Genomic DNA, 23,772 nt, shown 5'->3' with positions numbered 1-23,772 from the left:
ATATAGAGGTCAGACTGTAAATGGCAAATCACAACAGATTTCGATGAGTGCAACATTTTACACTAACCCCTTTATAAGATTTTGTAAAATACAGTACCAACAATGGATTTTTTTTTTCATTCATCACTTGTCTGTCTCGCCTATTCAAAGTGAAAACTTGCATAACAGGATCCAGATCTCTTTGGGAACATTTGGTAGAAAGAGTAGTAAATTAAGGAGAAGAATGCTCTGAGGGAAGGTTTAACACAAAGAGAGGTACATATAAAAGACATATCGCAGCTTTAAAATATTCCCTTTTTTGGCACCTTCAGGATAAATAATTACAAGCAACTGAAAACTTTCTGAATATTTCTTGTTACCCTTTTCCCCACCACCACTTGTTAAAAAAATATGTGAAGAAGGTGAAATATGCAATACTTAAGAAAGTTCACATATTTTATTTAAACTTCAAAGATTTTGTGAAAATGGGTTCTTGTTATTTACTCAATGGAATTGATCTGAGTCTATTGTGGTCCTGATTTCATATCTACCCTTTGAAGAAGTTTCTACCACATGTCAATATTTCTGTTTCCATGGCACTGTCACAACCAACTTCAATTGTGCTCATGATTCTATGCATATCTTCAAAGGTAATCTCATCAATGTCAAAGAAAGTTCTTCAGAGGTTTGCTAGGGAAAGGGTTTGTTTTTGAGATAAAAGGAAACATATTTGTTCAGAAAGTCCCCAGGTACACCTAATAAGATGTATCACATTCAAGAGTACTACTGATGTAGCTGTTTATCTACATATTGCCCTGATGTAAAATAAATAAAAAACAGAATTCCAAAGTTACAGTCTTTGCCTATATGTAAACATTCGCTCTGTTCAGAAGCCAAACTTGAGTCATAGTAAGTTTGAAAATTTATGAAAATAATATGAGTAGCCTGAAGGAAATGCACCTATACCAAAATAGCTAAAGTTGCTTTCAAACAAATGGAATTGGAGTGGTTTCTCATGCCCAATCCTTGGCACCAATTCATACATGTTGCCTATTGACAGAATCTACATGTCTGCAACTTGTATTCACACAGGCTCTGGATTATTTCTGTAGTGTGGATGCAGCCAATATCGTATTAATTAAAGCCAGTTTTAAATTAATTTAAGGCAAATTTACATATAAATACAAATGTATATATAGTTAAATATGGCAGATTTTATTTTTAATTATGATTGGGGGAATTTAATAAAGGTAATCATATTTAAAAGTAAGAAAGAATTTTATTTAATTTCAGCTAGTTATAATCTGTTTACATATATGTAACCATTTTTATTAATTTTAACTAAAAAAACATAGCTGTCACCCAAATCTAAAATAATATAGCCTTTGAGCAAGCAGCCTTGTGGCAGTCATCCATCCCTGCTACATGTAATAGGAAGGATAAAGAATGTCATGCAAAGGCCAGGAGTATTTGAAAATGGCACTGTAACAAGGAATCACATAGAAAAAATTACAAGACCACCTTGAATAAAACAATTAAGCATTTTTCATATCTAGTTTCTGAAGTCTTACCAACTGCTTGGTCTCTTTCGTGGGGAAAAGGTCTTTGCAAAATTTGATTCTCCCAAAATTTATCAACAGCTGGTCATATACTATTGTTGCTCTGAATTTTCAAGGAATCACCATTCCTTAAGGGGCATTCATGATTAAAAATCTCAAATTCTAGGAGCTGTACCATACTTTATTGCATCCCACTTATTAGATAAACTCCAGAAAGTCCTCTATTTTTCAATAACTGGAGCATATTCGTTCTTTCAAAAATGTGAAAACTGAACTTCTTGTTTGCAGTAAAGTTTCTAGTATTCATGCTAACAAGAAAGTGTGCAATGCATGGTACGCTGACTGAAAAATGAAGCAGAAGCTTCGAGCCTCCATACAGCTATTAAATGTTTGCCATGCTCTTTTTCATAAGAGACAACCACTGTTTAGCCACATAATTTGTTGGAAAAACCTATTCCTTGAAGTTGTATTCATCATCATGTGTATACTCTCAGGAGTGTCAAGAAATGTTTGACTTCCTATTCAATGTTGTATATATTGCTTTATAGTTCTTATGTTACTAACCATATATTGCCAGATGACACTGAAGCACCAGTTGCTTACCATTCAAGAACATTTCCCCTCCTCTATGTAACATAAATCTGTAGAGAACCCCTTACTGTTATTTTGGAAAAGAAAAGGTTTCATGACTTTATATTTCTCTTGAAATGTTTGCTGATTACGCCTTTTTGAGGATGGTCTCTAAAGACACACTTGGTTGTTGTTGTTGTTAATTGCCTTCACATTGATCTCGACCCATAGCAACCCTGCTGGTCAGACATCTCCAAGATCCCCTGTCCTCTACTGCTCTGCCCAACTCCTGCAAACTCATACTCATGATCTCTTTAATAGTCTGTCCATCTAGCATGCAGCCTTCCTCTCTTTCTACTTCCCTCCACCTTTCCTAGCATTATTGTTTTTTCCAGTGATTCATGTCTTCTCATGATGCGTCCAAAGTACGCCAGCCTAAGTTTTGTCATCCTGGCTTCCAGGGAGATTTCTAGCTTGATCTGCTCTAGAACCCACGTTTGTCTTTTTAAGATCCTCAGCACTCTTCTCTAGCACCACATCTCAAATGAATTGATTTTCTTCTTATCTTCTCTTTTAACTGTCCGGCTCTCACATCCATGCATTGTAATGGAGAATACAATAGCTTGTATGATTCTAATTCTTGTGCTGAGTTGTGTATCTTTACATTTTAAGATCACTTCTAGTTCTTTCAAGCCACCCTCCCCATTTTTAATCTTCTGATTTCCTGGCTGCAGTCCCCATTTTTATCAATATTTGATCCCAGATATGAGAACTCTTTTTACTATTTCTATTTCATCATTGTCTACACAACACTATGAACACTGCAGTGTTTTGCCCAATACGTATCATTATGCACTTGTTTTTAAGCCACAAAGAACAGCAACTACTGCTGAAACCCAAAGCCACTGACCATTGTGTACCCCAAATTATGATATGCTATCTCCCACTAAAGTTGATATCGAATCTTCCTGGCTGACATCTTAAAATTAATCAGTTTGTGAAATTAATTTCTGACAGTTCCACAGTGACTCTTCAAATGAGACTAAAAAACATTTAAAGAAAGTATAAGGGATTCAAGCCATCCACAAGCTGTCAGTATGAGTTACTGGAACATAAAGAATGTCTTCTATGAAGAATGTGTGTTTTTACTTCAGAAGGCAGTATCAAATCATCTTGGTCAGAGAATGCAGCACATCATTTGACCTTATGCAAGAAAGCACTGGATAAAAGCTGTACCTGGAGATAAAGATTTAAATCATTGCAAAGACTAAACAAGTACAGTACATGCCTACCCACTTAGCATAACACATCAAAGACACCAGAAATCCAGAACAGAATAACTATCAATGTTGCAAGTAAATTCTATAATGTTTTCATAGTTATAGGCTATCAAAACAGCTGAAATGCTAAGTGGACAATCACAAATCTGAGCTAATTATTTCCAATATCCATATGGATTAACAGATACTACTTCTTTGACAACACGATTCTATTTACATAAGGTTGCCATAAGCGAAGACCTCCAAACCGGGACAAATGTAGGACAACATATCAAAATGTAGGATTTTATTTTTATTTTATTTTTGAAGTCCTCCATTTTGATATGTAGGCCTCGCCAGGGCCCAGGAGGGAGCGTCTCCGTGGCCAGAGCTCCGACCGCGGAGAGCCCTCCCAGGCCTCAGCGAGGCCTTGGAGAACCCCACGGCTGGTGCTCCGACCGTGGAGCTGCCTCCAAGGTGTCATGGCCAGCCAAGATCAGCTCTCAGAGGATGAAGAGGAGGATAAGCCTCCTCCAGAGCAAGAGCTGATTGAGGCTACACCAGGTGGCAATCCTGCTCTGCCAGGTCCCAGCTGTGTTCTCCCAGCCCCAGAGGAGGAGGCCCAACCAGGTCCTAGTGCTGGAGAGGGACCTCCTATGGTGCAACAGCCTAGTGGTGACTCTGGGGAGGAAGCTTGCCTGGAGGTGCCTACGTTCAAAGAGAGAAGGGCTGACAGTGCTTGCAGGCGCAGATCCAAGAGGATTGCAGAGAGGCAATCAGCCAACCAGCCTCAGGTGGCACGGGGGAGAGTTTCCCTTACTTAAACTGTTGAGAGACCTTCACTGTTTGCCAGAGTTTATTGCATAATCCCTTGGCGTGATTGCTGCTAGCACTGGCTTCTTGTATCTTGATTCCTTGTTGTTTTGACCTTGGACCGGACCCTTGTTATCTTCTGGCTGCTTTGACCTCGGACTGCTTTGACCACTCTGACTCCCAGTATTCTGACTTCAGCTTGGCTTTTGGATTGCTTTGACTTCTGGTATCCTGACCTCGGCTTGACTTCTCGGACTGCTTTCACGCTGAATCCTTGCAAGGTCTGTGTTTTGCATCCACTTGCTGGGCTGAGCCATTCTTATCGGCGTGTGTCTGTGAGTGCTGGCTCCAGTCCAGGACACAAGGCCTTGCCGGGGCCCAGGAGGGAGCATCTCTGCGGCCGGAACTCCGACTGCGGAGAGCCCTCCCAGGCCTCAGCGAGGCCTTGGAGGACCCTGTGGCTGGAGCTCTGACCGTGGAGCCGCCTCCAAGGCCTCGCCAGGGCCCAGGAGAGAGAGTCTCCACGACTGGAGCTCTGACCGCAGAGAGCCCTCCCAGGCCTCAACGAGGCCTTGGAGGACCCCATGGCCACAAAGAAGGCGCGCGCGGGGGCGGAGGTGGCCGTGGGCGGGGCAGTCCCGGTTTTGGCGCAAAACCGGACCAGGACCGGGCTGGCACCACCAAAAGCGGGATTGGCCCGCCTACAGGCGGGATATGGCATCCCTATATTTACATCACTGAGCTTAGGGAAATTATTGGACATGTTATCCATGTTGTCACCATCACACTTCATCATCAGCAATGAAGTATCAGTTCAAATGGAGGGTGCATACAAAGAATATTCTAAGGCAGACTGTTGGGGGGGAAATGGCCAACAAGACCTATTAGGTTCATCACTGGTCAACACATCCTTATGTCCTATGACACAAGCCAGCCTTGAAAAACTACTCCCAGGGTGACATCTCAAGACTTGCCACAACTGTCTCCACCAAGAGTTAGCCAAGGACTTAGAAAGTTACAAGATACTGCACATACAGCTCTGTCAACATTTACTCTTTCTTCACAACAAGAACATATTTTTATTAAAACAATGTAAGGGTTTTTTACACTGTGACGGAGGTCATTTGACTGATATATATCACAGACTGACATATTTATACATGATGCTCTCACTGTACCGTCTGTAGACATGCCAGAGTCATGAATCATAAGCAGTACCTGGTAATTTCTAATCCTAGCTCTGTTAGAGAGTGAAGAAAACAAAAGACTGTATTTGAATGAAACTGAAGGCAAAATGAAAGTTACACACTATGGATGTTTACACAATTTAGTCAGTTCTGTACATCCTGGTAGATTTTGACATTTTATAAAAAAAAAGATGTTTATAAGGTCAATCCACTTTTTTCAGTAATTCACATTTCTGCCTGTCAATATATAACAAAGCAATGACTGTATATCTTCCATTAATTTCAGTAACATTTGCTCAGGTTTAATTCACAAGATCCATTGAAAAGAAAATACCCAACTGCAGTTTTAGAGGACCATGTCCAGAGATATTTTCTTGTCATGTGCCCAGGCACATATTTCTTAGTACACACTAACTGAAACAAGGTCAAATACAAAACCCCAGGAAGGAAGCCAACTAAGTTGCTAGTTCAAAAATATTTAGGGAAGGCTGGGTGTGTTCACTAACGATGCAGATCAAGACAGATTTCACTAAACAGCAACATTTGACTTGGCAGCATTACAAGGCTAAACCCAGAATGCAAAATGGCAACTGTTCAATTATACACTATGCATTCTTTTTCTTAAAAAAATAAGTAAGAGAAGCACAGGACTATACCATACTAATGTGCCTAGTACTAGTTTCTACTACCAATTAGTAAGAAAATTATGTCTCAATTAAACAGTGGTTACTCGGAAGGTTTCTCCTCTGTACTAATTCACGGTTTGCAATTCCATTTTAGAGCAAGGGGTTAAAACACTGGTTGGGACAGCTGAAAGGTGGGGCAAAAGAGGTAGCTTAAAGGAGAGAAGGACAAAGTTATGGGAGGAGGGTGAAGGGGAGATGCTTCTAGGAATGAAGATGAGATTTTTTGCAGGTGGGGGTCACAAAGAGAATAAGGATGGATCCAGGATGGGACTGGAAAGAGGAAAGAAAAGAGGCAATACAGCTGGGGTATTCAAAAACATATGCACAAACATCAGACGAAGGCAGTAAACATGCATGCAGACAACCATGAATGCTTTGGCTCAAGGTAAGCTGAAATGGGGTAGTGCTACATTGGCCCTAATGGACCAGTCTATAATGTTACACCTGTGTTGCTTCTGAAATATGATTTTGTTACACTCGTCCTACAAGTGATATCCCAATTGATCTGCTACAATGCCCACAGACAGATGCAACTTTAGTGCTAACTGAAATATGCCAACAATTATGGAAAGCAAAGAAGTGGCCAACAGACTGGCAACGCTCGATATACATACCAATGCACAAGAAAACCAGAATTAGAATTAAAAAAAGAGGCATCAAGATTCTTCATGATTGGGCGGGCTAGAAATAAATCTCTATTATTATTATTATTATTATTAGATAGGATCAACCTAAACTATGCAAACAACACTATAATATTAGCAGAAGACATTCAGGAATTGGAACAGTTAATAAGGAAAAGAGTAGAATCATAGAGTTGGAAGAGACCACAAGGGCTATCCAGTCCAACTCCTGCCATGCAATGACTCATAATCAACGCACCCCTGACAGGTGGCCATCCCGCCTCTATTTTAAAACCTCCAAAGAAGGAGACAGTATGTTGCACTGTCGAATATCTCTCACTGTGAGGAAGTTCTTCCTAATGTTGAAGTGGAATCTCTTTTCCTGTAGCTTGCATCCATTGTTCTGGGTCCTGTTCTCTGGAGCAGCAGAAAACAAGCTTGCTCCATCCTCAATATGGCATCCCTTCAAATACTTAAGCAGGGTTGTCATACCACCTCTTAACCTTTTCTTCTCCAGGATAAACATACCCAGCTCCCTAAGTCTCTCCTTGTAGGCCATGGTTTCCAGACCCTTCACTATTTTGGTTGTGCTCCTCTGAACACACTCCAGCTTCTCAACAACATTTTTAAATTGTAGTGCCCAGAACTGGACACAGTATTCTAGGTGAGGCCTGACCAAGGCAGAATAGAGTGATACTATTACTTCCCTTGATCCAGACACTATACTTCTATTGATGCAGCCTAGAATTGCATTAGCCTTTTTAGCTGCCACATCACACTGTTGACTCATGTTCAACTTGTGGTCTACTAGGACTCCTAGATCCCTTTCATACATAGTCTTGTTCAGCCAGGTGTCCCCCATCCTATATCTATGCATTTCAATTTTTTTGCCCTAAGTGCAGTACCTTTTATTTTTGTGTGTTGGAATTCATTTTATTAGCTTTGGCCCAGCTTTCTAATCTATTGAAGTCATTTGAATTTTGATCCTGTCCTCTGGGGTATTAGCTGTTCCTCCTAATTTAGTGTCATCTGCAAATTTGATAAGCATGCCCCCTATTCTCATTTAAGTCATTGATAAAGATGTTGAATAGCACTGGGCCCAGGAGGACAGAACCCTGTGGTACCCCACTAGTCACTTCTCTCAGGGATGAAGAGGAGCCATTGCTGAGCACCCTTAGGGTTTGGCCAGTCAACCAATTACTGAAATCAGAGGAAGGCCACAAACCAGATAGCTAGACTTGATCAGGAAGGCTATGGCCAAGAGCTTGCAGGAGCTGCACAAGGCGGTGGAGGATAGGGATGCTTGGAGATGTCTCATCCACAGGGTCGCCATGAATCAGGACCTATTTGAGGACCGCTAACAACAAACACTCTTCTTGTCCAAAATGTGGTAACAAGATTATAATATTTATACTGTTGTAATATTGTCTCTTCAAAATCACGTCCTAAGATATTCTAGGGAAGAAGAAGGAAAGTGGTGTGTGTGTGTGTACGTAAAGAGACAGAAGAGAATGTCAGCAATCCTTGTGAATAAAAATCACCAGCTAGAGAGGACTGTGGAAGACAGAAATGCTTCTGATAATCACAGCACAAATATTATCTAGCAGCAGCTTTGAGGCCAGATTGGCACAGGATGAGGCCAATATGTCCATTCCATCTCAGGACCGCACCGCAACAGATAGGCCTAAGACCCTCAGTCAAGGATGGGCAATCATGATCCTCTGTATATTGTTGAGAGCTACAAACCAACAACATAGCAATAGCAATAGCAGCTTCGTTTATATACAGTACTGCTTCATACTGAACTAAGCAGTCTAAAACTGTAAGCTAATTGTCCCCCACAAACTGGGTGCTCATTTTAGTGACCTCAGAAGGATGCAAGCCTGAGTCGAGTTTGAGCCCTGGCTGGTATTGAACTCACAACCTTATGGTTTTGAGTGAGTGGCTACAGTACAGACATTTAACCACTGCATCACCAGGGCTCCTGAATGGAGGTTTACATATTCCCTACCGTTGCTCTATACAAACACATGTACATTCTATTGTATATGAATAAAGTCCTACAGGGGTGTTCATACATCACAGAGAGAGGGAGGAGGAGGAGACAAGCAGAACAAGCCAGATAGCTTCCACACTAAATTCCATCCACTGAACTGCAATTAGGCTGAGAAAAAGCACTGGCACCATACCACTGGAGAATAGAGTTGGGGTCTTGGGAGAGAAATTTGGTTTCCATGGGGTAGCAATGTCCCTGAAAGCAAATGAGTCTGGTGGCAACAGACATTCCTCTTCATTCTTTCTAGGGGAAAGCACACCCTTCTCTGTAGCTGCCCCTAGGCTGTGAAATGATCTTTTTAACAGTGACCCAGCAATGCAAGTTCATTTCTAAATTTCAACATCAATGCAACATCAGGCAAAACCAACACTTCTGCAAAGGAATTTTCACTGTTGTTAAAATTGTAACTATATACTGAATTTAATGTAACAATATTTTTATGACACCAGATCCCATCTGATCTTGGACACTAAGCAGAGTCACAGAAGGTTAGTACTTGAATGGGAGACCACCAACAAATATCAGGTGCTGTAGGCTATATTTCAGGGGAAAGAACTGGCACAAAATTATTTCTTAAGTATTTCTTGCCTAAGAAAACACTATGAAATTAGCGAAATCACTATAAATCAACAGATAACATGAAGGTGCGTGTACATACAAACATACACACTTTGATGTTTTATGGTTCTACTTTTGTATTTTTATGGATTTTTAAGCTATCACAAAATAGAAAGGTGAGGATAAATTTTATAAACTAAATTTTATAAAATTGACATTAAATTATTTTTTTAAAAATGATTATTGCTGCCATTAGTCCCTATCCCCAAGGCAAACCATAATAGAACCAAAGACTGCTCTTGTCCCAGATTTAAAGGCTTTATGGCTAGAAGAATATTTCCATTAAACCTATATATCTTCCTCCATTAATATAAACAGTAAAAACAGGTCAGAATATACAGTAAGGTGTTTTGTACAAGTAAGTCATCGTTTAACAATGTTCCACTCCAAAATATCAACAATCAACTTGACAAACTAGCGCCTTCTTTTCCTCCTCCATTTTTCCTCCTCCAACTTGATAGCGATTATCCATACTTTCCATTAGGATATCTTTACCTTTCCTCCCCCACATTAGCACTGGACAATCCAGTGCCAACAGGGATCAACTGTACCAGTAACTACCTTGCGTTGGATGTAGGAAAATATGTAGTCTGTACTAAGACCAATATTCTTTTAGAAGAAAGAATGATAAAATAATTTCACAAATATTTAGAGTATGCATAAATCAATATAGTCTGCAAAACCTATCCCAGATGTTGGCACACGAGGTTCTACCAGGAAAGATGAGATCTTGGAAGGTATTTAACTGCCTTATATGCACATTAAACTTTTGCCTAGACAAAACTCAACAGGATTGACTCTGCACCTAAGCCAGAGATGGGCAACCTGCATGCAGCCACATCTCAAAGTATTTATCAACACTGAAGTACCTGCCACTGACTTTCAGCAGTGTGACAGTACAGCCCCCACATGATGGCACTAAAGTAAGACACAAGGGGAACATGTACCTTTTTTTCAAAGAGAAACCAGAAGCCTCCAAGAAGTATGATTCACTTCTAAAACATGTTTTATAATAAAGTAAACAAGCTTCCTATGAATCTTATCTTACTACAATAATGGAATTCACAGCAGTATTGCTTAAGAGATCTGTTGTGATGGACCAGCTGGATATTTCCCCCTCAATGGGCCAGTGACCACCACCACCATGTGCATGTTCTTCTTATTATTTGTTTTATTCATTTATATTCCACCTTTCTCTCAATAATTAGATTCAATGTAGCTGACAGCATATTTTGAAACAAAACAGACTAAAACTATACAAAAGCTTCAATAAATTCAATATTTGTGCCCACTGGCTACAACTGACTCACAGACCACCACCATGATCAATGGACCACCACTCTGAGTAGTTATGGGACAAAGCAAGCAGAAACGGATCCCCATACTTTTCATTGTTACCATCTTACCAAACGTTAATGGTGCTATGTAGAGAACCAAAGGACATCCAGGCTGCAGCCAGTTCCAGGAAGGGCTGAAACTGGGTTCTGGACCTAACAAAATTGCTTATCCAGACCTAACCATGGCCTTATTCAAACAGCTTCACTGGATCTTTTATAAATCTTATACATGTCATAATATGCTGATGCTGTATAACATCTTTTATTGTTGGCTGGAGCTCACTCACATAATAGGCTGTAATAGTATACTGCCTTTTGTCATGTTCAAGCACCTTTCAGATTCTCTGAACTCAATGCACTTAGGCCATTTTTGTTTTCTCTTCTGCTCTATGCTTGCCTTTACTGTCTATCCTCTTTTTCTGCAACCTTTTAGTTCTAGCACAACTAAAAATCAAATGAAATTCAGGAATAAAGGGAAGTCGGACAGGTTTCCCAAGATGACTTCATCTCTAGCCAAGTACCTCCTATTCATTATACAGGTGTAGTTGCCTCTGCTGTACCACAGTGGCAGATATACCACATCTAATAAATCCATAAATCCATCATAAAGGAGCAGTATAATAATATGAAAGTTTCTGCAGCATCACTGTTTCTTGTACAAATATTGTGTCACCAATTGCATTATAAAACAAAATACAGTAGTAGCACAGAAGCCTTCCAAAAACCACACACACACCTGCATCCTCTAGTTAATGTAGGTGTATTTTCTATTCATTATAATTCTGCAGTTGGCACCTTCAATATCCTTGCAGTTCTCTAAGAGACAAAACCAAATATAGTTTATTTTGAAGAGAGCATACAAGCATACACAGTCTAAGTTTTGTGATTCAAAACAGAAAGCCAATTTAGAATATGCAAGCAGAAAGCTGTCAAATTTAAATACATAAATAATATTTCTTGCACTAGGAAATTACCATTCATTAAAACCAGTACAAAAGCCTCATCCAATAAATAAACCTCAGGCTGACCAGGCGGTAACTTCATTTAAAAATTAATGGCTTTCTGCTGCACTGCCATGCCAGTTACATTAATTTAGTTAGATGAACTCTGGGAAATAAAGTGTCTCAATTCTCATCCATTACATAGTTCTCCCCCAGAGAATTCAAAATTGCTGGTCTCATCTGTAAAGATGCAGGAAAATTTAGTAATCTGTGTCAAATAATTACTATCATTTTAAAGATAAGTTAATTTATGAAAAGATTTGCAAGATCTTTTTTCTCCAAAATTCTTTTCCAAATTAATACAAAAAATATTGAGATCACTGATAATGTATCTCACACACACATATATATGTAAAACTATAGAAATACATCATGAATTCAGATTATAAACATATTAAAATTATAAACTCTTTTAAAAGAGAAAGGAGGAGAATTTATTTTCTATCCTGTATTACAGTATGTCAGAAAACAGAATGAATTTAAACTTTGGGGGGGGGGGGTTTTTATATTCATAAAATCATAAGAGTTGGAAGGGGCATCATGGGCCACATAGTCCAGCTCAATAGAAGATCTCCAGCTGAAGCATCCCCAGCAAGTAGCTGCCCAGTTTCCTTTTGAATACATCCAGGGAAGAAGACGCCATCACCTCTGCAGGCAATTGGTTCCACTGCTGAACAAAAAATTCCTTCTAATGCTCAATAAAAATCTACTCTCCTGTAACTTCAAACCATTAGACCTGGCCCTTCACTCTGGGGCAGCAAAAAACAAGTCTGCTCCCTCTTCTAAGAGTGCAATCCTGTCACCTCTCAGTCTTCACTTCACCAAACTGAATACGCTCAGCTTCTTCAACCTTTCCTCATACATTTTGTTCTCCATACCTCTTATCATCCTCATTGCCCTTCTCTAAACCCGCTCTGTCTTGTCTTGTCTGTATCATTCTTAAAACAAGGTGCCCAGAAATGAAAGTAGTATTCCAGATGAGGCCTGACCAGTGCAGAATATCAGGACAATTACTCCCCTCGACTTGGGAAATAAGCTTCTATTAATGAAGACTAAAATAGCATTTGTCTTTTCTGCAGCATCACACTGTCGACTCATAAACAGAACATAATTAATCATAATCCCATGGTCCTTTTCGCATATAGTACTGCTGACCCATGTATCCCCTGTGTACTTTGTGTTTGTGGAACGGGCCTGTCACATTCTAAAAGGGAACATTATGGGGACAGGAGGCGGCAAAGAATGCTGTTTACTGCACAGCAAGAACACTGCTGGCGCCGCCAATCATTCCCATCACGTTCCAGATGTGTCCCAGAGGGGGCGATTTTCAGGAATGCGATGAAAACGATCGGCGGCGGCAGCATTCTCGCTGTGCTGTAAACAGTGTTCTTTGCCACCTCCCATCCCCATAACGTTCACTTTTAGAATGCAACAGGCCCGTTCCAGAGCCTATGCGATCAAGTTCATAGTTGCTTGTGCTCACCCTAAAGGCTGGATGGATGAGGAGGGAAGTATAGTAAATATGGCTGTGCAATGTTTGGGGAAGTGACCAAGGGCAGTTGGGGATAAGAAAATGCACACATGTCAAATATGAACTTTAAATTATAACAATGGCCAAAATATCATTAAGGCACTCTTCCTTTACTTCCATTAGGCAAAACAACAACAGTGCAATAACAGTTTTGCTATTTTACAAGTGGTATGCCATTATGCTTTTATTACTCCCAAATACACCATGTAACACTATTCAATGCAACACGTCACTTACAAGCTCTGAGAGATAAAAGGATGCATTCACTACTCTGGTTTTCAGCTTTTCAATCATGGAGACTGGCTGATGAAGACAATAGGGTTCTGCTAGTGAAGATGCACCATCTGAAGACTGTCCAAACAGAGATGATGCCACTGTTGACCAGTCACAGGGCCAAAGACCTACACATCTGGGATGAAATTCATGCACCTCATTTTAAGACTACACATGACAATACGAGATGAAAGGAGAAACCCAATTTCAGATAATAGTTCATGTAAAGGAAGATTTTGCATACAAACAGAGAAATAAAATTGTAACTAAATGTGTTTCTCTTTAAATATTCCATTTTTTATGAAAGCTAAAGGCATAGCTTTCTTCTACAAAGAGCTTCAAAGGAGTAACAGTAACTTTTCAGGTTTTATGCCAAGTTCTACTTTGGAACTATTCTAGGCCTCTTTAAGACTTCATTTGGTACCAGTCAGTGACATGTTACCACTATAGGATAAGCTTTATTGATGGTGAATGACGCAGAAAATGGTGTAAGCAGTCCAGACCTTTCACTGATGGGGTCAGGCAACCCCTAACAGCAACTGGTAGAACTGGGCTGATTTACTGTAACTTTAAAATGGGTGAACTGGGCCCCTAAATAACTAATGCAACCCAATTCCCTACTACTGGGTCTCTGACCTGGGTTGCACCTCCTCTGGCAAGGCCAATATAAGAGGGACTCCCAAAGGTTATATAGGACAGAAGCAAACAAAGGAAATCAAAGCACACTAGCATGACCTTCTCACAGGAATGAATTAAAATGCTTAGGTTAACTAGAGATAGGAAAACACTAACAACAGGGATGGCATTGTATTTAACCTGTTAAACATTTAATCCTTTGTTATCATTCACTCTTTTAATTTTTTATATAAAATTTAGGCAAAACAGTGTTTTAAAATAGCAGTATTTCTACAATTAACAACCAATTTACAAAATATTTTTATATATGCAAAGTTAATAGCAACCTGCTCCCTGCTTTAATTTCTCTCACACAAAACTTCGAATAGCTCCAGGTATGATATCTCTGTTCTCACATATCAGGATGAGACTTTAACTCCCAGCTATGGATGAAAAAATAAATAATGGCATTCTTTTGTACCTTTTCATGTACATTATCTGAAGCAGAATTCATAACAAAATGCTTATGTATGCCACCACATTCAAATGAAAATAAATCAAGAAATACAAGAATAATTCTATTAAAGGGATGAAGGTGAACATCACAGCCCATTTCTGTCAAAAGGTAGGTGTTTGGGATTAAGTGTTGTCACCACCACTTAGAATGTCACTGCCGCTGGCTAAGGAGTTGAATTCCAGTTTGGGAATGGTCTTGAGATTGCTTTCCAACAGAACCAGATGTGGATTTTACCAAATTGTCCCTATGCAACTATTTTCAGTTTAAAGGTTCTCAAACTGCAAAGGAGAGTTCCTGTTCCAGGCAAAACTTTCCTAGTCTGCAGTCCAGAGCTACTGTTTCACAGGGAATTTTTCCAGTCTTCAAATGAGAGTTTTTGTTCACACCAAACCTTCCTGGGCTGCTAAAGTACATTTGAGCACAAAAACTATCCCAATGGTTTAATCAGCTTCTTACCGCCACCTCCAAACGTTAACTACAGATAGAGGCAGATTAAGCTCCGTTCTGTAAGTCAGGGTGGAGGTTCCACTTGTGTTTTAGACAAAAGCTATGACAGTTGGTAGTATGAAGATTATAGTTACGGTAAACATAAATTTAAATATCCTTAAGCCTATTAAAATATGATCAGTGAGCTATGTTACAAGTCAATGCACACCATCAAAAGGAACAGGACCTGTTTCTGAGTGAAATTTCAAAGGACTGTACTGTTTATGGCATACTGGATTATGGCCTGATTGTGTATTTCATTTCCATTTATTTGACCAGACCTAAGATTTTTTTTTACCTATTACATGGCAACTAGCCTGGGTTTCCAATCCAAATTACACTCAACACAGGAGCCAAAACAATTTTGGTTCCTATCAAGTCTGCCTTTATTATCCATATGCTTGTAAACATATATTGGTCATAGCCACATATTACATTATTAGTGCATACTTGCATAAATATGCATGGATCCCTAAAAACGTATCATACAAAATAGTCCTGAAGTTTGTCTAACTTTGACTGCTCTGCACTAACTGGAAAATATACATTATTCTGCACTTGTTCATGTTTTTATCCTCAGCAGTGTACTTGAAATAAGCTGCACTGAAATTAACTTCCCAATATAGTTAGGGTGTCCTTTGTCCACTTTATTGAATGTCAATGTTTTCAAGTTATCCCCCAAAATTTCAACCAAGATTATACATTCTCAAAGAAAATATTAAATTAATCCTCACAAAAATGCTACAGCCAATTTTTAAGACATTTAGATGCACCTAGTAAAGTATTGTTATGCTGTACATTTTGGAACTTTCCATATGAACCACCATAGTTTACTTTGCTTTAGATAGTGTCCTGTCATTAAACAACTTCACTGTTGTTTTAAATGTGCAAACTTTTCTTATCTCCACCTTCAGCAATTGTACAGTCACACAGGCCCCACAAAGCATTATGAATCTGCTAATACAGCTAGAAGTCTATATATTCATTTATTTTTGAGACTCTTCTAAGTGTAATCTCATACATATAGAGGTCCACTAGGAAGTGAACACTACTGAATTTCAGGAAAAAATAATGTAAAAAATAAGATCTGTACTTCATGTCAAGAGAAGGGATTCACTTAGTTGTTGTTGTGTGCTTTCAAGTCATTTCTGACTTAAGGAAACTCTAAGGTGAACCTATCACTGGATTTTCCTGACAAAGTTTGTTCAGAGCAGATTTGCCTTTGCCCTCCTCTAAGGCTGAGAAAGTGTGGCTTGCCCAAAAACACCCATTGGGTTTCCATAGCCAAGCAAGGAATTAAAGCCTGGTCTCCATAGTCACAGCCCAATGCTCAAACCACTACACCACACAACCTCTCAGATTCATTACGTATTATGAAATAAACCTCATAGAGAATTGTTTTTAAAAGCAGCAGCCAAAAATCCATTTTAAAAGACCTGTAAATATTATCGTCTTCTCTCTGTAATAGTACTGTATGTACTAATCAATTTTTTACAGACAATATCCTGATTTTTATTGTTAATTCTGAGTAGAACCACTGAATCAATGGTATTTGCCTGTGTGTTGACTCATCATTCAGCCACTAATTCAATGGGTCTACTCTGGCTGGGACTAATCAGCAGCAAAACGCAAACACCTGTTTCCAGAATTCGTACTGGTCAATCCATTTTCTAAAATGCTACTTGCATGTAAAAAAAATAAAGTTTTGTTTTAGTAACTGGATGAATTTTCAAGACTTTAGTTAACATTAATGAGTTTACACTCTGTGCCTTCAACGGAAGGGTGATGCACACGGCAGAATATTTATGAAATCAGTAAGAATTAAAATGCATTTTTAAAGGGCTGGAGCATGCCTATGGTGTCTTAAAAAACTCCATACCAGATGCTGACTAATACTTATAATCTTCAAAGAGAAAACTTCTTAGGTAAGCTACAAGTTTAATTCTATTACCTACTGCTTGTCCAACACTGGGAATATATTGCTGATACAAGTGCTTGTTTTTACATGTAATGCAGCAATACTTAGCAATCACAGGACATGTAACTCCTTAAACTTGTAATGGAAAGCAAGTAATACAAACCTAGAAAAAATCTGAGTAACATCTGAACTCCTTCTACACCCTACAGTTGCTGGCACTTTGTTTGCATCTCATTTACTCCTTTCTTTAAATGTTTTGTCGCAATGTATCGCAACACACAACTGAGACACGATGCACATGGCTCAAATCTCAAGACCATAGTTGTGTGTAAAATCCTTTATTTGCTTTTAAGGCTTAAATCTATTTCTTGTTTCTTCACGGGTCATGAAATGTGATGCGAAGTTAAACGCCTCTTGACCGCATGTCCATTTCCCAATAATTAGACAGGAGTCTGTTTTGATAAGAGAGTGTTTCCATGCAGATTTGCCCCCTATTGCTCAATGCCAGACAAAGCATTTCAAGCACCCTTGACAAGCGCCTGGGTAACCCTAGTTCAAAACAGAGCAGGCTGTGCTTACCTTTATCCCCTGCTGCTGGGTGGTTAAGGTCAATTTGGATTCATCCAGAAGCAGGACTTCACAATAAAACTCCTCTGGGACAGCACAGAAGCAGCCCATGGCTTGGATGTCAGAGGAGAAGAAATGAAGGCAACTCCAATGGCCTCAGAAACTGGGGAAGGCAGAGCAGAGTCTCTCAGGAGTGGCGAACAATAAAATACTGGGCTCTCAAGCCCCAGAAGGAAGAGGCAGAAGGCAGCAGGTTCTTCTTCGCCCTTGGGAAGTCGAGGCTCCAGCTGCTCACAAGATGGATGAGCCAGGCAATAAAGCCGGGGCAAAAAAAGTCCTCCAGAAAAAGCCAGCGTTGTCCTGGCCGCCCTGTGGATAAGGGAGGGAAAAACACATTGGTTAACAGTGGAGAGAGGTTCATCATGACAAGGATCTTAAGAGGGCATGATAAAGTTTGCAGCCAGAGCACCAGCCTTTGTTCCCTCTTCAGCCCAAAGGTGCCACTGGCTGGGAGCAGAAAGAAGAGTCAATGGGGGCAAGCAAGTGTCCGGCTCACTAAGGACCTTACTATACTACTGTCTCTCCCTGCGCCTTGGAGTAAGGATTACCCACAGCCTCCTCCTCCCCTCCCTTGGGAACTGCTCTTTTGTGTGGCAACAGAGAAAGAAGCAGCAGCAGTGCAAAAGGATCACCATCCCTAAGCCCTTCCCTAAGCAGGCGACCCCTCTGCCCACAAAGCCACAAACTCCTTTCCCGCCAGAGTCTGAGGCAGGCTGGCCAGGCGTCCTCCTTCCCCAGGACATGTCCTCCATTTCCCCCTTCTCTCCAGGAGCAATTCTCCTCACCCATGTCCTCTGTTTTGAGCAAGACTCAAGAGACTTAAGGAAGCAGGGGTTTATATTTGATCCTTTGGAAATGTGGTATATAAATAAATTTTATTATTATTATTATTATTATTATTATTATTATTATTTTTAGATGAATGTTGCGTTAAGCTTTTATTGTATCACATCCTACTTTTTTTCTGGAAGGTCCCCCATTTTCTGCAGGACTAAGAAGCACCAGTTTACATTCTATAGGAGTGTCTTTAGCTGTTCCTTTGGTCACGTCCCCCATTTCTCTTGAATGTCCTCCATCTTGAGCATGACTAAGGAGCATGAATGTATTTATATGTGCGTTTTTAGCTTTTCTTTGGTCGTGTCCTCTATTTTTTCTGGAATGTCCTCCAGTTTGAGCATGACTCAGCAGCATGACTTTACATTGATATGAATACGTTTTCTTAACTTTTTTGGTCACATCCTCCATTTTTCAGGCATGTCCTCCATTCTGAGCATGACTAAGCATGGATTCAAAGCTATAGCTGTGTCAGGCTGTAGAATCAGTATGTAGAGACTCACCTCGAGAAAGGAGTTGGCAGCAGGAGCCTTTCCCAGACCAAAGTCTACTTCCTCAGAGGCATTTACCTCTACATTGACATGAAATGCCTCTGAGGAAGGAGACTGGAGTCTAGGGAAAAGCTCCTGCTGCCAAGTCTCAAAGGTGCCACAAGGTCTCTCTAAGCCCTGAGGATGGATTTGAGTTTAGGAGAGTGTTCTGAGCTTTTTAGTTGGCCATGTTTTTCCCCAGACTATCCTACACTAGATGTAGAGCCTTGTCCTCCTGTGGGGTTAGGTTACCTCTGCCCCCCCCCCCCTTGAGAGGCTACTCCTAGGTTATGTGCAGTGGGCAGGAAAGGGGGGGAACTCACTCAGCTCCTCCTGAGGGGAAGGCTGCATCCAGACTGGAGAAATAACCCGGTTTGGCACCGCTTTAACTGCCCTGGCTCAAGGCTATGGAATTCTGGGAGTTGATTTGTTGTGGGCCCAGAGCGAAGCAGAGCCTTCAGCCAGGGGAGTTAAAGCGGTGCCAAACCGGGTTATTTCTCCAGTCTGGATGCAGCCCAAGAGGCACAACGATCTTGGGCTTCCCCCCCCCCCTCAAACTGGATGACCAGACGCTCTCAGCTCAAAGGAGGCCTTGTCACCGCAAAATGGAGGACCATGACCAAAGAAGACAAAGCTTACCACACTCCTGGGAATGGAAATCCATGCCACTGAGCCATGCTCCAAATGGAGGACACTTTGGAACTCTTCCTGGACAGAAGGTTGAAATGGAGGACCTGTGCTGGAAAAGGAGGACGACTGGTCACCCTGAGCCCAAGGGGACCAGGGCTCAGAACCATGTAGAACCACTGCAAAATGGAGGACAAGTCCAAAGAAAAGCTCGCCACACTCCTGGAAGTGTTAATCCATGCTGCTTAGCCATGTTCCTAATGAGGAACACTTTGGAATTCTTCCTAGAGAGAAGGTTGAAATGGAGGGCCTGTCCGGGAAAAAGAGGATCCTCCGCCACCCTGAGCCCAGGGTTAGAACCAACCCCAGAGGGAGAGAAAGCGCCCCAAAATGTAAGGACAGTCAAGATGATGTAGGACATGGTCCAATAGGAGCTCGAAACACTTTGGAACCCCTTCTGGGCAGAAGGCTGAAATGGAGGACCTGTCCTGGAAAAGGAGGATCCCTGGTCACTCTGAGCTCAGGGGGACCAGAGGTCAGAACTACATAAGACACCGCAAAATGGAGGACATTCGAGAAAAAATGTACAAGGTGAGCAAAATAAGAGCTCGAAACCCTCCTGGAGGTATAAATCCATGCTGCTTAGCCACGCTCCACATGGAGGACACTTGGGAACTCCTCCTGGGCGGAAGGCTGACATGGAGGACCTGTCCTGGGGGAAAAAGACCCCTTTCACCAGCCTGAGTCAGAACCACAGAGGGAGACAAGACACCTCAAAATAGAGGACATCCAAGAAAAAGCATGTACATAGAACGGGACCAAAAGGAGAGCTGGAAACCCTCCTGGAGGTAGAAGCCCCTGCTTCTTAGCCATGCTCCAAATCGGAATTCCTCCCGGGCAGAAGGCTGAAATGGAGGACCAGTGGCCCCTTTGCTTGAGGGGGAAGCGAGGGAGGCTCCTCCGGAGGGACCAGAGAGAGAGAGACTGAGGCAGTGCGCCTTGAGGAGGGCCACCTGCCCGGCCAAGGAAGGGCTGGAGGTGGAGGTGGCTCCTCCAAAGGCAAGAGAAGGCGAGCGGCCAAGGAGGGAGGCCACCTCTCCCCGGGGCCCCTCCGAAGCCCAGGCTCTGCTTCCCGGTCCCTCTTTGGTCAGCAGAGCCAAGCAGAGGAGGAGGAGGAGGAGGAGGCGAGGAAGGCACCTTTGGGCTCCTTTGGGCTGTCTGCTTCTGGGGAGGCTCCTTCTTCTTCTCCTCCTCCTCCTTCTCCTCCTCCTTCTTCGTGCCCTGCTCCCCAGAGCTTCTGGTTGCTGGTCTCCCGGGCTTTCCAGGTGGGCAACCCCTCTGCCAGCCGGCCTGGGTGCCTCCCTTTCCCTTTCCCCTTCCCCTTGCCTCTCTCCTCCTCCTCCTCCTCCTGCTGCTGCTCCTGCCCCCCTTTCACCTTCCTGGGCCAATCCTGGGCAGCAGTGACCCCTGGCGGGAGGCGCCCAACCCTCTGGCTGCCTCTGGGCTTCCCAGCTGCTACGCTTCCAAGGCAGCATCATCATCATCATCATCATTATTATTATTATTACATTATAATATTTATATAATTATAACTTTTATAATAAAATTGTACTATTATAATTTTTATTATAATAAAATTTATTTATATCCCGCTCCTCCAAACAATCAAAAGGGGCTTACAGTAAAATAAACCAATAAAATACAATAGCCATATAATAGCATTATAACCCTAACCCTCCCATCAAGAATAATATAATGCAATTAAATTATCAATTATTAAAAACAACTGCTAATAATTAATTATTAAACTACTCACAGTAACCAGAACAGAGGCAAGTAGGGCAATCGTCTGCAGCCAGTCAGAGACTGCTATGCTATTGGTCTTAATCTGGAAAGGCCTGCCGGAAGAGTCTGCCTTTTTGAAGCAATCCAGACCTGTGGTACTTCAAATCTCCAGCAGGCCCTTTCATAATCCGCTTTGACACCACTTTAAGTGCCCTGGCTCAATGCTGGGGAATCCCACAAGGACTGAGAAGAGGGAGAGGAAAACCATGCGGTGTGGATGCAGACATTAGGAGAATGCCTGTAGAATCAGGATGCAGAGGGATCTTGTAGCCCCTTTGAGATTCACTGAAAGAAAGAAATTGGCAGCAGGAGCTTTCCTAGACTAAAGTCTACTTCCTCAGATGCATTTGGTGGAGTGGAAGCCAGGCACAGACCTATGCCATTGGTATGTGAGGATGTCCATAACAAATTACAAGGCTTTGGGGGGACCAAAAGGGCACACCCTTACCTCCCTGCCCTGTGCAGCCTTACATGCAAGAAAAGCCATGCCAGGCACAGAGCAAAGGGTGCCCAGGGCCAATCTCCACTGTGTGCCATGGCACACGGCAGGATGGTATTGGGAGGGCCACTCAGCCAGGTGTCACCCCTTTTCTGGGGTGTCACCCAGTCTGCTCCACACCCTCTGCACCCCCTAGTGACGCTTCTGCTCCAGACCACTTCCATATCCCACATGGGCTTTCCCACATTCCTGCGCTCCCATGCTGTTTATATGCTGTTGCCATGATGCACTTCAGAGCAGAGTATCAGAGCTTCTTTTGCTCTGTTTTTTGCCTTGGAGCATGACTTTGTGTCAGTTTCCTCCCAGTTTGGCCCTGTGCGCCTATAAACAGGTAGACTTCAAGTCTGTTTGAAGCCACTTTTGTGAGTGTGGACAACCCCTTAGTTTGTTGTGGCACCAGAGCTCTGCTCTGGTAAGTGGTGTCAAACCAGATTATATCTGCAGTGCAAATGCAGCCCTAGATGAAACGCACCAAGGGGGCTTCATGGAGACAAAAATAGCAGTCTTGTTGGATGGGAGACATTCTTTCTCCTTCATGCTTGATGAATTTAAGTATTGCATCTGGAAATTTCCCATCAAAGATAAGCATTATAACGCTAATGCTGTGTTGTTAGAAGCATTAACATTAATCATTAGCTGACTGCATAACACTTGGAGGAAAGAATTTGAATTGGCTTCCAAAGGGTGCAGTCTGCTGAAGTAGTTTTCTGCTTCTTTCTCTTCCAATTTTTCTTTTAATCTTGGTATGAGCTGCTTGTGGTCCTGTACAGGTAGAAAAGTGGATATTAAATAAAAACATAAATAAATATTTATTCTCCCTTGAAATATATTATGCCTCTTAGTTTATGCTCTATGTTCCACTGATTTCCACAGGCCTGTCAAGAGCAGACATGTTGAAAGCAGATCACAGGATTAGTGTTTTGTTATTGTTTGTTCTCGATTTAATTGTGTCTTTAATTTTTATATTTGCAGTCATCTTAGAGTGCAGAGGGCTTTGGTGGTGCCCTAGCTTTGGAACACACATGCATAAAAGAGTTGTCTCTGGTGCCAAAGTTACCATTATTTTGGCAGAATTTTAATGTTGGAAATGCAACAACACTCAGCACTTAGAGAGTTAACGACATTTTAGAGAAAGCAGCAGGGACAGGGTTAAGTAGTTTCCAGTAACTCAAAATCTCCTTATCTCTTATCCACCTGTCCTTAATGATCTGACATGTGAACTGATACTCTTAGCACCTTTTTTTTGCCTGTCCCCTTATTCTCACACAAAAAGTGAAATACTGTAGGTTCTGTGTTAGCTTAACACCCTCAGAGAACTTTCCTATCTTTAATGGAGTTCTTACAATAAACCCCTATTTTATTTATCTGTTGTTCCCTTTAATCCTTAATCAGAATTACTAGCCACTGCACATATTTACTGTCAAATCATTTAAGATATAGCATTTTACCCATTTATACAACCTTTTTGTCTGGATATAGCATTTTTAATTTATACAGCGTTTTCTCTGGAGTTTAAATATATTTATTTCTTTTAATTAATATTATGGCTGTTTGTTTTTAGAGTTCTTGTATTGTATAACATTTTTTAAAATAACTGGTTATTTATATTGTACATGGCCCTGAAATCTCTTATTATGAAGGTCTGTTTAGAAATATTTTTAATAAATAAAAATATACCAGTCCTCCTTCCACATAAAGAAGGTTTATTTTACTTAATTTCCCAGTGCCTATTTTAATAAGCAAAATACAGGTTTCTGTATATAGACATTGTTAAGCAAACAT

The 23,772-nt window shown here is 41.2% G+C and overlaps 1 protein-coding gene across 8 annotated transcripts in view; it reads right to left on the bottom strand.

Moving 5' to 3' along the window:
* The window catches only part of EPB41L4A (erythrocyte membrane protein band 4.1 like 4A), a 125,256-nt gene extending 104,212 nt beyond the window's left edge, over positions 1-21,044 (bottom strand). For 4 of the 8 annotated variants that reach the window (XR_006101788.1, XR_006101787.1, XM_042448165.1 and 1 more), the window contains exons 1-2: positions 20,844-21,044; positions 17,608-17,964 (exon numbers count right to left, since the gene is read on the bottom strand). Coding sequence is in view for 4 of the 8 variants with exons in the window: in XM_042448165.1 (XP_042304099.1) it covers positions 17,608-17,706 (99 nt within the window). In the remaining 4 variants the exon portion in view is untranslated. The other 4 variants (XM_042448169.1, XM_042448170.1, XM_042448167.1 and 1 more) reach the window with 3 other exon arrangements.
* Between the last annotated feature and the right edge of the window lie 2,728 nt (positions 21,045-23,772).

The sequence above is a fragment of the Sceloporus undulatus genome, chromosome 2 (assembly GCF_019175285.1).
Source record: "Sceloporus undulatus isolate JIND9_A2432 ecotype Alabama chromosome 2, SceUnd_v1.1, whole genome shotgun sequence".
Classification (NCBI taxonomy): Eukaryota; Metazoa; Chordata; class Lepidosauria; order Squamata; family Phrynosomatidae; genus Sceloporus; species Sceloporus undulatus.
This window is presented reverse-complemented; position numbering and strand designations above follow the sequence as displayed.